The sequence below is a fragment of the Perognathus longimembris genome, chromosome 28 (genome assembly GCF_023159225.1).
Source record: "Perognathus longimembris pacificus isolate PPM17 chromosome 28, ASM2315922v1, whole genome shotgun sequence".
In the NCBI taxonomy this organism is placed as follows: domain Eukaryota; kingdom Metazoa; phylum Chordata; class Mammalia; order Rodentia; family Heteromyidae; genus Perognathus; species Perognathus longimembris.
The window spans coordinates 97,888,890-97,905,123 of record NC_063188.1 but is presented as its reverse complement, the minus strand read 5'-3'; the positions used below and the strand labels follow the sequence as shown (position 1 = coordinate 97,905,123).

The window sequence follows — 16,234 nt, the reverse complement described above, 5'->3', positions numbered from 1 at the left end:
GTGTTTCTAGAGCAATTGCTTAATGTTCAGATACTGTCCTTAAAAACTAAAAATGAAAATATTATCTTTCAAGCTACCAGCTTTCTATCTTTCCATCCTGGAAAATGGAATTTGAACTCTATTCTTCAACTTGAGAATAGGCCTGGAATATTGTACATCTACAGGGTTATTCTAAGCTTTACCTTTTCCCTAGAAGTGATGGTTTCTGCCTTGAACCTGTCAAGAGACTACTTACTGATTTGTTCATTATGTAACCTATATGAGGGTACTAAGGAACATCTTTAGACATTATTTTAGCATAAAGTTTTACTTATTTCTGCCCACACATACCTACTTGTTGGATAGCCTAATTGCCACCTAATTTAATTGTTTAAAAAGTATTAACTTTTTTTGTTGTTACTTTGAGACAAGTCTCACTATGTAGCCTTGGCTGGCTTGAAACTCTTGATTCTCCTATCTCAGCCTTCGATTGCTGGTGCTTTTATCTGTATCGTCTTTAGATTTTAAAAAGGATGCTCATCACATTCCATATTTATTACACATTTCCTAGGGCTGATTCACTCAGTCCTATCCTTTGAGTGGAATGATATGTTTGTTATTATCTCTTTATATTTTTATTTCATTTATTTTTTTTCCATTTATTAATTGAGACACAGTCTTACTATGTAGCCCAGGCTGGCTTGGAACTTGCTGTATAGCCCACAGTAGCCTTGAACTTGTTATCATCTTGCCTCATCCTTCTAAATACTAAGATCTTTAATTTTTTATAAATCTGTTTTTGTTCCTGTGTTTTTCAATGTCTTTATATTGTACCCCTATAACATGTTACATGGAAGTTGAATAAAAATGTTCTAATTTTATATGACTTTCTGTTTTGTTGAGGCTAACTCTTGGAAATTTACAATATGTTCACTTTCCCCTGTTGGTTGAGGTACTAGCAATGATATTTTAACTTTTTACAGATAAAAAATGAAGTGAATAAGTTGTACAAACTACTTGAATTAGACATTGATGGTATTTTCAAGTCTCTGCTACTGCTGAAGAAAAAGAAATACGCTGCTCTGGTTGTGGAACCAACATCAGATGGGAATTATATTACCAAACAGGAGCTGAAAGGATTAGATATAGTTAGAAGAGATTGGTGTGATCTTGCTAAAGACACGGGAAGGTAAGTCTAGCTTTGTTATATTTTAGTTGTTTGCATTTTAAAAACTCAAGCGATTAAAGGAAAGTCAAGTGAGAATGCCCATAAGTCTACCAAGCATAAGGATATAGCTTCGTGTTTTTTTTTGTTATTATTGCAGAGAAACAGTTTTTATTTGGTGTGTGACTTTACATTTAGCCAAATTTGGTCAGTAATAAATACTTCCTGAAAGATACATCCTGTTTTTTTTTAACCTACAGCAAAGGAAAACCTTTACACTTGAAACATTACAGAATTGGCTTTGCTGATATTTGTTTGCTTTAATTTTCTCCCTCCCTCCCTCCCTCCCTCCCTCCCTCCCTCCCTCCCTCCCTCCCTCCCTCCCTCCCTCCCTCCCTCCCTCCCTCCCTCCCTCCCTCCCTCCCTCCCTCCCTTTTTTGTGCCAGTCCTGGGGCTTGAACTCAGGGCCTAGTCGCTCAAGGCTGTCATACTACCAATTGAACCACAGTTCTGTTTTGGGCATTTTTGGTAGTTAATAGGAGATAAGACTCTCTTGGGCTTTCCTACTTCAGCTAGCTTTGAAACCAGTATCCTCAGATTTCATTTTCCTGAGTAGCTAGAATTAGAGGCATGAGCCACCAGCACCCAGCTAATTTTTCTTTTTCTTAGCTCTAGTTTTTCTATTTAGTACTGTTTTGTGCTCCTTGATCTTCCTAGAGCCTATTTGGGAACATAATTGTTAAGATTTTGCCATTTTGTGCCTTAAAATATCTGGGATTTAAAACGGGCTGTGGAGGGAGACTTTGTTCCCAGTGTATCAAACTAATTTAAGAGCTACTTCTCAAATTCCCTTTTTGCCTCAGAAATAATAAATGTCCTGACTCACCCCTATTTTTGCAGCCAAGACAGAAGATTATGGATAGTTACAAACTTTTTTAAATTTTATCTTATTGCCAGTCATGGGGCTTGAACTTTGGGACTGAGTACTGTCCCTGTTCTTTTGTGCTCAAAGCTAGCTTTCCACTACTTGAGCCACAGCTCCACTTTCAGCTTTTTTATAGTCTAGTGGAGACAAGAGTCTCAAGGACTTCACTGCCTAGGCTGGCTTTGAACTGTGATCCTGAGATCTCAGCTTTCTGAGTAGCTAGAATTACAGGTGTGAGCCACTGATGCAGGGGTAGTAAAAAAAATTTTTTTAAGGTCACACTGTATAAAGCACTCAATTTAAAAATGAATCTTTAAGTATTTCATGTGCCGTCTTTCAGCTACTATTTTGTGAACTGGATCAATTCTGAAAATAGAAGTACTTTTTTCCTTTAAAGCTACATTTAAATGGATTTTAATTTTGCTAAATATCGGCATTTTTAAACTTAGTTTTCAATCTTCCTTTTGCTTTAAAGTTGGGAGATTTAGCAATTGTTGCGTCTGCAAAACTACTCTTGATTAGGCAAAGTTGATCATCTGAGTATAGGTCACTCTTTGCTTTTTATGAAAAGTAGTTTGAAATGCTTCATTGCCCCCAAATGTACCCAAAGATGAAACTACTGTCGATTAGAGTGTTCTCTTCAGCTTTGTGTTTTCTAAGAAAAGATGCATCATAATAGAAGTAAATTTCTCTGAGTTAGAAATGTATTAGTAATTAAAGCTATACAAATGTTTTTGTCAGGGTGCTTTTTCTGACAAATTATAATGCAGCTGTCAAATTCTTGCTCTGCATTTTCTCGAAAATGGAAAAATATTGGCTTATTTACTTTTTTTCCCTTTTTCCTTTGGGCTTGTTAGAATATTATGAAGTTTTTGAGAGATAGCATAAGGGTGGAGAGCACTGAGCAATTTATAATGAAGCTAAGAAAAAAGTGAATTCTTACATTTAAAAGGATTATTTACATATTTATATTTATATTCATTTAGCTAATGGGTATCTTACATGGAGATGATACCTTAATATCTTAATAAAACTAAAGGTAGCAAATTTCATGAATAAAACGAAATATTTGCCGTCTAAAATTTTAACTTAAAGGTATAATATAATTGCTTATGAATTTTATAATTGTATAAAATATGTTAGGATACCCCACCCCCCCAGTATTTTGCATGAAGCTCTAGCTGCCACATAAATGAATGGCTTCTATATCTAAGAACAAATATGTCATTCTAAGTTCAGGAAATTTTTGATAAAGTTAGTATTCAATAACTTATAACCAGGGCTGGGGATATAGCCTAGTGGCAAGAGTGCCTGCCTCGGATACACGAGGCCCTAGGTTCGATTCCCCAGCACCACATATATAGAAAACGGCCAGAAGTGGCTCTGTGGCTCAAGTGGCAGAGTGCTAGCCTTGAGCGGGAAGAAGCCAGGGACAGTGCTCAGGCCCTGAGTCCAAGGCCCAGGACTGGCCAAAAAAAAAAAATAATAACTTATAACCAGTACACATTGTAGAGAATTGAACTATGCAACTTGTGGGCATAGATGGGAGGGGAAAACTGAGGGAAAGCAAAGGAACGGGTGACAGTTCAAAAACGTCCTCATTGCCTGACTTATCTGTATAATACCTCAATAATTGCAACAATACAATTATATTTTTTAATAAAAATAACTTAAAAAACTCAGCAACAGACTTTTGGATATTTAGCCTCATATTAGCTATTAGCTCTCTTAGTCTGAGCCACAGCTCTTGTCCACATGTTAACCTAATTACATCTGCCTGTCTACCTTTACTATATAAAATATGGGATTAAAAATCAGTGTTTCTTCTTTTTCTTTGCAGCTTTGTCATTGGTCAGATTCTTTCTGATCAAAGTCGGGACACTATAATGGAAAACATTCAGAAGAGGTTAATAGAAATTGGAGAAAATGTACTAAATGGCAGTATCCCAGTGAACCAGTTTGAAATTAACAAGGTAAATGTAGCATTTATTTTTGAGCCCAGCTGCTGTCACGTGTTTGTGTCTTCAGGTAGATGAACAACCAACTCATTCTTGCAATTCTGACTAGAGGTAAAAGCTGCTTAGCGACATTACAGCTTGAGTATTACCATGGCTCTTCCAAGCCCAGGTTATGTCTGCCACATAGGCTCTGTTTCTTACTTTACTGCTTATAAGGCCTGCTTTCCAGATGTCCTATGGATTGATACAGTATGAATAATATTGCTTTTTTCATAATCTAGGTAATAGTTGTTTGAGGCCTGTAAGCTGTGCATGCATGTGTTGAGTATATGTGGAATTTCACAGCTGGTGGTCCTTAGAAGTACTCTTAGCCCAAAGATTTTGGGGGGCAAAATAATTTGAATTAAGATAGTGATAACACTTTATGTTCAAAGCACTTTCCTTTTCTGGGAGTGGGGGTCAGGCCTGGGTGCTCTCCCGGAGGTCTTTTTTGCTCAAGGCTAGTGCTCTACCACATTGAGCCACAGCGCCACTTCTGGTTTTTTGGTGGTTAATTGAAGCTAAGAGTCTTGCTCAGGCTGGCTTTGAACTGTGATCCTCAGATCTCAGCCTCTTGAGCAGCCAGGATTAGAGGCGTGAGTCCCCAGCTACTCTTACTTATTTTTTTAAATTTTTATTGTTATTATAAAGGTGATGTACAGAGGGGTTACAGTTATATAAGTAGGTAAAGAATACATTTCTTTTTGGACAATGTCACCTCTTCCCTTGCTCTCTCTCAGTTTTTCCATCCTGTTCCCACACATAAGTTGTGTACTTCATTTTCAACATAGTGTCTACTGAATACCACTGCTGCATTTATTTACTCTTTCTCTCTCCATTTCTGTGCACCCCTTTGCCTCCCAAAGACAAACAAAAAAATGGAGTTCATTTAGATAAATATTATTTTATATGATCAGTGACACATAGGAATTGTATCTTTATTTTCCTCTCCTAAGAGTGTCATCCTTTAGTCTCACTAAATGTGTGAATGCCTACAGTCTCTGTACTATGTAGTTTATCATGGCCTGGTATATTTAGATCTAGCTTCCGCATATGAGAGAAAACATGTGACATTTTTCTCTGAGCTTGGCTTACCTCACTTAGCATGATTTGTTCTAGGTCCATCAATTTCCTGCATATCACTTTTACTTTTTAAATAAAAAAGCAAAACTGTATATGTTATATTTTATGGATAGTCTTATGAAAAGTAGGAAACTTTTTCTTACCTAATTTCCAAAACAAAATCTTGATTTCCAAAGTGGTGTGTAATAAGCAAGACATTAGGTTAATAGATTTTTTTTCTCCTTAAAACATGTACCTTGCATATTCAGAAGCTAATTTGCAAATACCACTTTACCCATTTTGTGATAGATTTCTTTGTCAAAGCTCCTAAAAAATTTTAATGAAAAAGAATCTAATGATGACATTAAATGGAAGTTTTAAAATGAAAACTCATTCATAATAACCCTATGCTAAAGTAATGCATGTCATTTTTACACATTTCCATACTCTTGAAAGCATATTTTCATATTACAGCAATTGCATTATATATTATTTAAAAACCTATTTTCACTTAACATAAACATGTTTTTCGGCATTTCTATATTACCTTAAAAGCATGAAGTTAATACAGTAGGCCTTTGGTTTGATCACCAACACCCTGCCCCCCCTCAAAAAAAAACCCAAATCATGAAGTTAACCAGTATATTAATTATTCATTTTGTTAAGATGTATTTATTTGCATTTTTGTTGATTATTAACTTATTTTTCTATTAGAAATAACTATTGAAAATCTTTGTTCACTTATTGTTTGTTTTTGGATGAATTAGTCTTTTGGGCAGCACTTGAGTTTTAATGCAAAGCCTCAGAATGGGTAGTCAAATGCTTTAGCATTTGAGCCTTGCTCCACCAATAAATACATTTTGCTTTGTGTAGTTTATTTTTCAGGTTGGGTCTTGCACTTTTGCCACCCTCAGACCTCAATTTCCCTAAATTCACCTCTAGAGTAGCTTGGATTACAGGTGTACATTACCATTCCTTGCTTTATTTTTTTCCAGTTGATATGTTTATCATTAAATTTGAGGTTTTTGTTTTTTATTGGCATAAAAGACTGTTTTAGTGTACAGGGAGGGGATTGTCAAAAATTTACACATGTGTATAATGTATCTCAATCAACCTTACTCCTCTTCTTATTTTTCTTTTTCTTCTCTGCCCCCCACCCCCAACTTGGTCATGGGGCTTGAACTCTGCGCCTGGGCACTGTCCTTGAGCTCTTCAGTTCAAGGCTAGTTGCTCTACCACTTGAACGACAGTGTCACTTCTGGTTTTCTGGTGGTTAATTGGAAATAAGAGTCTCACGAATTTTCCTGCCCGGGCTGCCTTTGAACTGTGATCCTCAGATCTAAGCCTCCTGAGTAGTTAGGATTACAGGTGTCAGTCACAGGTGCCCAGCTGCCTCTTCTTTTTTCTTTCAGATTATTTTTATTTTATTTCATTTCATTGCATTTTTAAAAATTGTCATTATAAAGGTGATGTATAAGTCAGCTAATATCATTCCCCTTCTTTTTTTTTTTGGCCAGTCCTGGGCCTTGGGCTCAGGGCCTGAGCACCATCCCTGGCTTCTTGCCGCTCAAGGCTAGCACTCTGCCACCTGAGCCACAGCCCCCCTTCTGGCTGTTTTCCATATATGTGGTGCTGGGGAATCGAACCAAGAGCTTCATGTGTTGGAGGCAAGCACTCTTGCCACTAGGCCATATTCCCAGCCCCATCATTCCCCTTCTTAAAACAATTTCAACAGGTTGATTTTTTGTGATAGTATCTTGTTAACTTTTTGCATGGACTAGCTCAAACATTATCCTCTGATTTTCTTCTTCAGAGTAGTTTGGATATGATCTTACCTCTTAACTATTGAGTAGCTGAAATTACAAGTATATACTATCATACTTTACCCACACAAATAACTTCCTTATTTTAGGGACCTTGCAATAAAATACTTTAATAAAAATATGAATATGCATCTGAATGAGAAAATATGTAGGTCTTGCAAAATTGCTTGCTATAAAGGTTGTGTTAATTGTTAATAACAATGCATGTCATTTTCATTGTACTTTGTATGTAGTAGTAATGATTTTTAAGTAAAACTCAGTTACTATAATGTGTATGAAACTTTATCTCATACCTGTAGTTAATTTGTGTTTGCTTTTATTTTTTGAGAAAATGTTTCCTTTGCATTATGCTTAGGGTTTGTGTTTATTTTTAGGCAGGTTTCTTTGTTTCCAATACCTTGACCATCAAAGGATTTTTTTAATGTCAAAAAGGGAGACATTTATACATTACAAAGGTACATGTGCTTTGGCATTAGCTCACAGTATATTTATATTGGCATAAAATCACTTGTGTCATATACAAAATGGTGTCTCTTGAGTTTTTATTGCTCAGAAATCTTTGTGAGTAAGAATTGTCTTGAATCTTTGCTTAATCAGGTTTTACATCAGTTCTGCATATTGTGTCATTGATTCTATCTCCATTCTTTGAAATATGTCTGTCTCTCACTAGACATTCCAAGAATGAGCTTTGATGGCTCGGTTCAAGTATGACTACATCACCGACAAAATAACAACCGGTAAACATCTTTTAGGGTAGTAAGCTCATATTGTCTTCTCAATTTACTAGTATATAAGAAGAAGCCTAGAGTAATAGACTTGCTCTGATCAGTAATCTATATCACTTGACCTAGGTTTTTATTGTAGAAAAAATTAAAATTATATAGAAGTAGAGAAAGCTATATATCACTTACCTAAGAATGCATACAAATCCTCACATATCCATCACTTTGCTTCAGTAATCGTCATCTTAAAATGACATCATTATTAATAACAGTGTTAACACTTCATGACGACTATGACAGGGGTCCTGACATACATTTTTCTGTGGCAGAACTGAAACTGTAACTTACTATCTTCAGCAAAACTTAGCATAGTTGCTGGTAAATAATTATTCAATGAACATAAAAAGAATTTATTTGCTTGTTAACCATCCACATAGCAAGCAGGGGGTGCCTCTTACGTATTCAATACTAGATCCTGAGACATGAGCAAGGAAAGCATGATAAATATTTTCAAGATCCTAATGATCACTTAAACGTATTTACTGCCCCAGCATCTTAACATTTTTTATGAGGAAGAATTTCTACAGTGCGGATGCAAATACAGTGAATTCTGATGAAAGGACTACCAATGTCATAGTTATAGTTTCTATTTACACTAAGGTCTTGTGTAAAACTGATTTGTTATTCTGACTTTCTTTATGTTTATCTGAATATTTTTATTACTTAAAACTTGCAAGCAGCTTAATTTTTACATTTTACTGCCTTTCAAATAAAAAGTGGCATGGAAGAGATTTTAAGTGACTGGTTGTGGGTGGTGTCATGGTAGGTTGAGGTTTTTTGTTTGTTTCAAGTCCTGTTGGGAGGGCTTGAAAATGGCATGTGAGATTAGGATGGAGGCCAGTATAAGTGGTGAGATTTACCTTTATTTTTTACTTTTAAGGATGCTAGCTTTTGTTGCCAAAAGCAACTGAAAAACACTGTGATTTTTCTGAACTACTGCGATCTTAACTTAAATATATTTTGTAAAGTAACACAACATACTTCACAGATGGGATTTTTATAGCTCTGGCTAACTTGAGCCTAAACTACCAGCAAGCATTTTTAAAAATGAAGCCTTCTAAATTGAGCTCATAGAATCCTTGAATAGCTTCAATCTAATAAATCGGGAAGTTTGTCAGATAAAATCCAGAATTTCTTACCAATGTACTGAAAAATAGTTAATTGAAGAAGGTCACAGTTTATCTTAAGTAGGTTTGTATCAAGAGTTTTATACAGCATTACCCATCCAAATCAATAAGACTTTACCAATCCAGGTTACAGTAGACTCAAATATTTGGAGTGTTTCCTAGGCCCTCCCCTATTCTGAGTGGACAATTTAGCATACATAACTTGAGCATATGCAGCTAAATTTGAAGACCTACTTTATTTGGCCACAACAGTTGTTAAAATTTCTTGCTCTCAGGATACCTTTACACTCATGGGATTGTGTGTGTGTGTGTGTGTGTGTGTGTGAGAGAGAGAGAGAGAGAGAGAGCGAGAGAGAGAGAGAGAGAGAGTGTCCATGGGCACATGCATGCATACTGGTTCTGGGGCTTGTACTCAGGGCCTGGATGCTGTCATTGAGCTCTTTGTGCTCAAGACTAGTGCTCTACTACTTGAGCTATTTCTGGTTATTGGTGTAGATAAGATTCTCACAGACATTACTGTTAGGCCTGGCTTAGAACCACAATCTTCTTAAAATTAATATAAGATTCTAAGAGCTTTTGTCACTATAGTTTATGCTAATATTTAGAAGATTACAATTAAGAAAACACTTATTATTGATTTTTTTTTGCCAGTCCTGGGGCTTGAACTCAGGGCCTGAGCACTGTCCCTGGCTTTCTTTTGTTCAAGGCTAGCACTCTACCACTTGAGCCACAGTGCCACTTCTGGCTTTTTCTGTTTATGTGGTACTGAGGAATGGAACCCAGGGCTTCATGCAGGCTAGGCAAGCACTCTACCACTAAGCCACAGTCCCAGTCCCTTATTGCTTTATTTTTAAAAATAGTAAATCTGTTGTATGAAATTAAAGTACTTTTCCATAGAAAATATATCCTAAAAAAATTTAAAAAACCAGAGGAGCAGCACTATTTTATAATTTTGTACATCTCTTTAATGTCAGGCTTAGTAGAGGACATCTAGATTTTCATGAGTCTATTCTAGTATGTGTGGATTTGGTTGGACTACACGAAGAAAATTCAGTTTCACACAAATAAGTATTTTATTAGCTTTTGCTAATAATTGTGTAAAATCTTGTTTTCGTCTATTCTAGGATTGTATACATGGTATTTTCTTAAAGGTTGTTTGCAATCTGAAACCATATTGATGAATTGTTTATATTCTGTTGCATTAAAATCTGTTGATCTCTGTTATACTTTGGATGAATATTTTGCCAATATATAAACATTACAGATTTGTCTTTTTTTAAATTGGTCATGGGGCTTGAACTCAGGGCCTGGGCTGTCCCTGAGCTCCTTTGCTCAAGCTTAGTGCTCTACCACTTGAGCCACAGCGCCGCTTCCAGTTTTCTGATGGTTAATTGGAGATAAGAATCTCATGGACTTTCCTGTCCAGGCTGGCTTTGAACAGTGATCTTCAGATCTCAGCCTCCTGAGTAGCTAAGATTACAGGTGTGAGCCACCGGAGTCCAGGCTCTATCTAAAGTCTTTTTATAGCATTGTTTATTGTTCCTACCTCCCTTATGGCACATGTATATTATTGCAGAGGAGTTTTGGAGGGCATCCAATGAGGAGGGACTCTTAGTAATTAATGATCATTAACTATATCTTAATTCATATGTATTGTTATTTTTTTTGCCAGTCCTGGGGCTTGAACTCAGGTCCTGGGCCCTGTCCCTAAGCTGCTTTTGCTTAAGGCTGGCACTCTACCATTTGAGCTACAGCTCCAATTCCAGCTTTTTGGGTAATTGTTAGACCTAAGAATCTCATGGACTTTCCTTCTCTGGCTGGCTTCGAACCACGATCCTCAGATCTCAGCCTCCTGTGTAGCTAGGATTATGGCGTGAGCCACGTGCCCAGTTTATCTGTATTATTTTATGATTAAATTTAGTAAATTATTGCAACCATGTAGTTGTTATTGTATACAACACTCATTCTGAATATTGTGGATGAGGCTTCAAGTATGATTGATATTGTTCTTGTTCTCATGGGGTTTACTTTCTACTGACAGTACAAGTAAATTCAGCAATTTCTGGTGTCTTGTTACTTATTTGGACCATAGGAACCTTTGGGAAACAAATCATTAAGTCATTGTAGCCATTGGTCATCAGTTCCATCTAATCAGTTAAGTCAGTTGGAGAGAATTGCAGAATTAAGGGAAACTTTAAGTCTTCATACAACACTGGATATAGAGTATTTTTTAAAAATATTCAAATAATACACGGTATGACCCACAAATTTACATTTCTTTTTTATTATTGATATTTCATCTGGTTATATCATTTACCAAATGATGGCCAGATTTAAAGATTCCGTGGCTATGTTTTCCATTTGTAGTCTCTGTCATTTTCATGTTTTTCTGGCTAGTGTGGTTCTATAAAAATGTATTCAGCATACATATATCTGTTTGGGAACAGTCTTAAAGTTTAGAGTTATTTTGTTTGTTCTTTTCTCCCTTAGGCATTGACAAAGGATCCCCAGGATTATCCTGACAAAAAAAGCCTCCCTCATGTACATGTTGCCCTGTGGATAAATTCTCAAGGAGGAAGGAAGGTGAAAGCTGGAGACACGGTGTCATATGTCATCTGTCAGGTAGTATATAAGGTGTCCCATTTACAAGCCCTGAGTAAAATCCACATTACTACAGCGTCTTAGATGGTTTAGTCTGGCTAGTATTAGCAGCACTTAAAAATATTAGTCATCGTTATGGCACGTTTCATTGGAACTTTCATAAAACATTTAAGACTAGTATTTTGGTTCACTAAAATAATTTTGGTGAGACAGGTATCTGAAGAGTAGCTACTGTTTCAATCCTAAATTAACTTTGAACTTTAATGAAACTATGTTGTGGGTTGGGGATGTAGCTCAGAGATAGAGCACTTGCTAACATGTGAGGCTCTCAGTTCTGTCCCCATTATCATGGGAGGGAGGAAATATGTGTAAGTTTTGTTGTATGTAGTAGTCCCATCAGTAGTCCCATATTCATCTGACATTTTCTAGTATGGATCAGTGGAATAAGAATAAATACATTGCTCTCATAGCTTGTGTCAAAATAATGCTTGAAAAAAAATTCATGATTATATAGAGAGAGCCTCCCTATTTGCTTTTGCCCTGTTCCATGAGATGCCTCTAAGCCTTCAGGTACAGTTTTAAACTATAAACTGTTTTCTTTTGAGAGTAGCTTGCCACCAACAGGAATGGGGAGAGGGAGTGGAAAGAAGAGCAGATTTTTCCCCCCTTTGGAAGCATTTCTTGCCCATTGGCACAAAGGAGAGCTCTCATCTTTAATTTATGGTGTGTGTGGGGGGAGACATCATAAGCTTTTGTCCAAATTCTTGAAAATTATTCTGGCATAGTCTACTTACTGCAAACATAATTCATCTGAATAAGAATCCTAATTTTTCTTTCACTATGTTATTATAGTAAAGGATTTTAGATGCATCTTGAAATACATTACACCATGATTGGTCTTTAAAAACTACAATTGATATATTTTTAAAGCACTAGTCTTGTAAAAATTTAAAAGTAGTTGGTTGATGTCTATTACTGTAGATGATACATGTAAGAAATGATTTAAGTACATGGACAGGAATCAGCACTTGACTCTGTCTCCCTCCTAGGGTTACCCTTGATTAAGAACTATTACACAAAGCCAATTCCTGCAGGAAAATATTTCCATAAATGTCTGGCTTGCTCTAGCCCTTAATGTGCTTTGCATATTGCTTCTGACAAGTCCCATCTCACAAAAACAATTTTCATATTATGCAAATAACAATTTTTGTAAATAGGCTAGTTTTTTTTCAGTTAAGCTTTCACATACATGGGAAAACTCTTAGATTATTAATGACAGAATCAGACAGTAGCATATAACTTTGAAAAATGTAGGTTCAGTGAAATAGTATCTAATGATGAAATCAAACCACTTGGTCAAACCTGGAATGGAGGCATTTGGTAACTTAGTAAATATAGGGAGATAGATATATTTTAATTTGAGTTTTGCTTCTTTTTGTAGGTATTTCACTTTATCTTAGAACAGGTAGAACTTGGTGGAAAAACAGGCTTTGGTTGGTTTCCATAAGGAGCGTAGTCAGAGAGAGAAGCCTTGCCTCTAGTCTATGGTAAAGATAGTGTTGCATAAAGTTGCCTCTGCTTTGGTCTGGATGCTAAGCTGAGAAGAGACTGATTGTAGCAGAAGTGAAAAGAATAGGATTCACATTATAATCAGTTCTGCAGAGCAGCTGAGCACTGTGAATAGTATCATTTGCTAGTCTGAATATTAAATTTTGTTGTTTCAAATGACAGCATGAATGGAATGAGTTGTTGGATGTTGGTCCAGTAGAGTGATGACTTTCTGATTTATAGATGATGACATCACTGCAGGGCTAGAGAGAGCCAATTATTTATAATTTCATAACTAATTTTATGAATTAAAAATAAAACTTTAAAGAGTCTCTACCTATCTTTTTTTCCTTGAGGAGAGCCACTTCTTCATTCCAGTGGCCAGTATTTGGCCTTTGAGCACTGCCCATTCACCAGGATTCTGCATTCATTCTACTTCTTACATTTTATATACAGTTTTCTGCTCTGTGGGTTTTTCCTTTTATTAATTTGTGCCTTGATGATACATAACGCTCTCATAAAAATAGTGATGGAGATGTTATTACTACTATGGCTGAAATTCTGGTCGAAGAAATCACATTAACAGAATAAAAATACTACATACATACATACATGTGTGTATATCTATGTATCTGTATCTCTATCAATATCTGCATCTTCCAGTGCTCAGGTTAGCTTTTTTGCTCAAAGCTAGTGCTCTACCACTTGAGCCACAGCTCCACTTCTGTCTTTTTGGTGGCTAATTGGAGCTAAGAGTCTCACAGTGTCTCCTACCTGGGTTGGCTTTGAACCATGATACTCAGATCTCAGTCTCCTGAGTAGCTAGGATTACAAACATGAGCCACTGGTGCCTGGCTGTATATTCTTTTATTACCATTCCTTTTTTAACTTTTATTTCTAGCCAAATCATTACCCAGTCTTCTCGGTGTGTTTTTGTCATGGCAGGTGGAATTTTTTAATCTAGTCACTGCTAACTTGCTGGTTTCATATTCTGACAAAAAATAGAACGCAACACATGCTGGATTTACATTCTCAGACAGTGTAGAAGACTGAAATGAAAAAGTCTTTGATCTTTTTACGTTAAGATAAATGTGAAGTGTTCACCATTAGGTCAAGAAGACTTCTTGGTGTTTGGAATTGAACACATAAAATTTAAACTATTGTCCCTCTGGTTGATCAAGCGGGTGTGTATGTGATTGAGTTGCTAGTAAGTTTATCTTTACTATGTTTTCTTTTAGGATGGGTCCAACCTCTCTGCAAGCCAGAGGGCCTATGCACCTGAGCAGCTGCAGAAACAAGACAATTTAACCATTGATACCCAGTACTACCTAGCTCAGCAAATCCACCCAGTAGTGTCTCGGATCTGTGACCCAATTGATGGAATTGATGCAGTACTGATTGCATCATGGTTAGGTGAGTGTCCCAAGCTTGGGTCATCACAAAGTAACAATATCAATCCTTCTACTAGTAGGATCCTTGTGGTTGTATGTGGGATTTGGGTATTGAAGTTCCTAGTTATTTGGCTCCTGTCTTCCTTTATAGACTGAGCTCCATGTGCTTGCTACCTTTTTAAACACATGCCTGCTGCATAGTTGGCACTCTTGTAAATTTAGGGGGAAGATATAGTGGGCAAAAGACAGGGAGAAGTGAAGATTTTAGGTACCATTATTAATCTTCGAGCTTACATTGTGAACATTGTGTTACATTAGTGAACTTCCACGAATAAGGAGATGGATGGCATTTTGCTTATTGATTCATTTTGTGTATGCAAAGTATTTATTAAAGCGGGAAAAGGATTTTTAACATCAAATTTTATATTTTTAATATTTTAGTCTGTTCAATTACCTTATTCTTGCTTTAATTTAAATTTTTTCTGAAATAGAGCTTTCTGTTATTCTCTAGAAACTGATTCCTAATTTATCATCATCCCAGGAGGTGCCAATCAACCATGACACCTCAGTGTTTGTTTGACTTTTTGCAGTGTTACCCTTTTGCTATGTCATTATCATCTTTTGCTTAGAAATGTATTTCATAACCAGCCCTGCTTATATTTGTAGACACTTGGCACATAAAGAGTTATATGGCTTTTTTATAATTGTGTTTTAATTGTACAAATTATTTTCACCAAGTCACATTGCTTTTAAGGTTTCTGTCCTCTATTATATCATAAGCAGAAATGAATGTTTTTACAGTATTGCCTAATAAAATCCTTACGTGGCTCCTCACTTTTCTGTACATCAAGTCCATATGTCAATGACATGGCATAGACTTAACTTTGACAGATACAGACTGACTTTCTAGCATCAACCTGTATCTCTAGCCTTATTTCTTGTTCAATGTACTTCATGTTTCCTAACAAATGCATTTATTATCACAGCTCTATGGAAAATGATCCCTGATCCTTTCACTAAAATATTTGCCTTTGGCCATGGTCTTTGGCATCATAGGGACTGGGGTTTTGCTGCTCGTTTCAGTATTCACAAACCTCTGAACCTTGATGTGTGCTACTGTTCTTGTGTGGCAGCAGAATTGTTCTGAGTTAGAAGACAAGAGGAATACGATGCATGAGGGAGTGCTCAATGGGGATAGCCATCTGCCATGCACCTTTTCAGCTTCAGTATAAATGTCCCTATTCCTCCAGTATACTTTTGAGATTGGATTTTTCCACAGACGATTATCAAGTCACATGTTTTGTACCATTCTCCTGTTGAATGCATTTCTGAACTCATCCCCACTATCCCATCCGTCTCTGCTGTGGAAGTGGAAACTCGTTTTTTTTTTTTTCTCAAATTTTTATTATCAAACTGATGTACAGAGAGGTTACAGTATCATATGTTGGGCATTGGATACATTTCTTGTACTGTTTGTTGCCTTGTCCCTCATGCCCCCCTCCCTCCCCCCCTTTCCCTCCCCGCCCCCAGGTGTTCAGTTCACTTACACCAAACAGTTTTGCAAGTATTGCTTTTGTAGTTATTTCTCTTTTTTTTACCCTGTGTCTCTCAAATTTGGTATTCCCTTTGAATTTCCTACTTCCAATACCAGTAAACACGGTTGGAAACTCGTTTTTTGACATTTGACTAAGCAAAACATAATTAGGAAGATAAAATCCTGCTACCAAAATAATCATATAATGTATTCTCCAAGTTGAGTTGTATTTAATGATGCTTATAAATCCCCAATTGGTAGGAGGGGAACTACAGATGCATATTTTTTAGCCTCTTTTGT

At 36.4% G+C, this 16,234-nt stretch overlaps 1 protein-coding gene across 4 annotated transcripts in view; it reads left to right on the top strand.

Moving 5' to 3' along the window:
• The window catches only part of Pola1 (DNA polymerase alpha 1, catalytic subunit), a 300,929-nt gene that overhangs the window by 119,648 nt on the left and 165,047 nt on the right, over nucleotides 1-16,234 (top strand). For all 4 annotated transcript variants that reach the window (XR_007209422.1, XM_048336784.1, XM_048336786.1 and 1 more), the window contains exons 29-32: nucleotides 963-1,168; nucleotides 3,910-4,042; nucleotides 11,351-11,482; nucleotides 14,248-14,422. Coding sequence is in view for 3 of the 4 variants with exons in the window: in XM_048336784.1 (XP_048192741.1) it covers nucleotides 963-1,168; nucleotides 3,910-4,042; nucleotides 11,351-11,482; nucleotides 14,248-14,422 (646 nt within the window). In the remaining variant the exon portion in view is untranslated. The remainder of the gene's footprint in view (nucleotides 1-962; nucleotides 1,169-3,909; nucleotides 4,043-11,350; nucleotides 11,483-14,247; nucleotides 14,423-16,234) is intronic.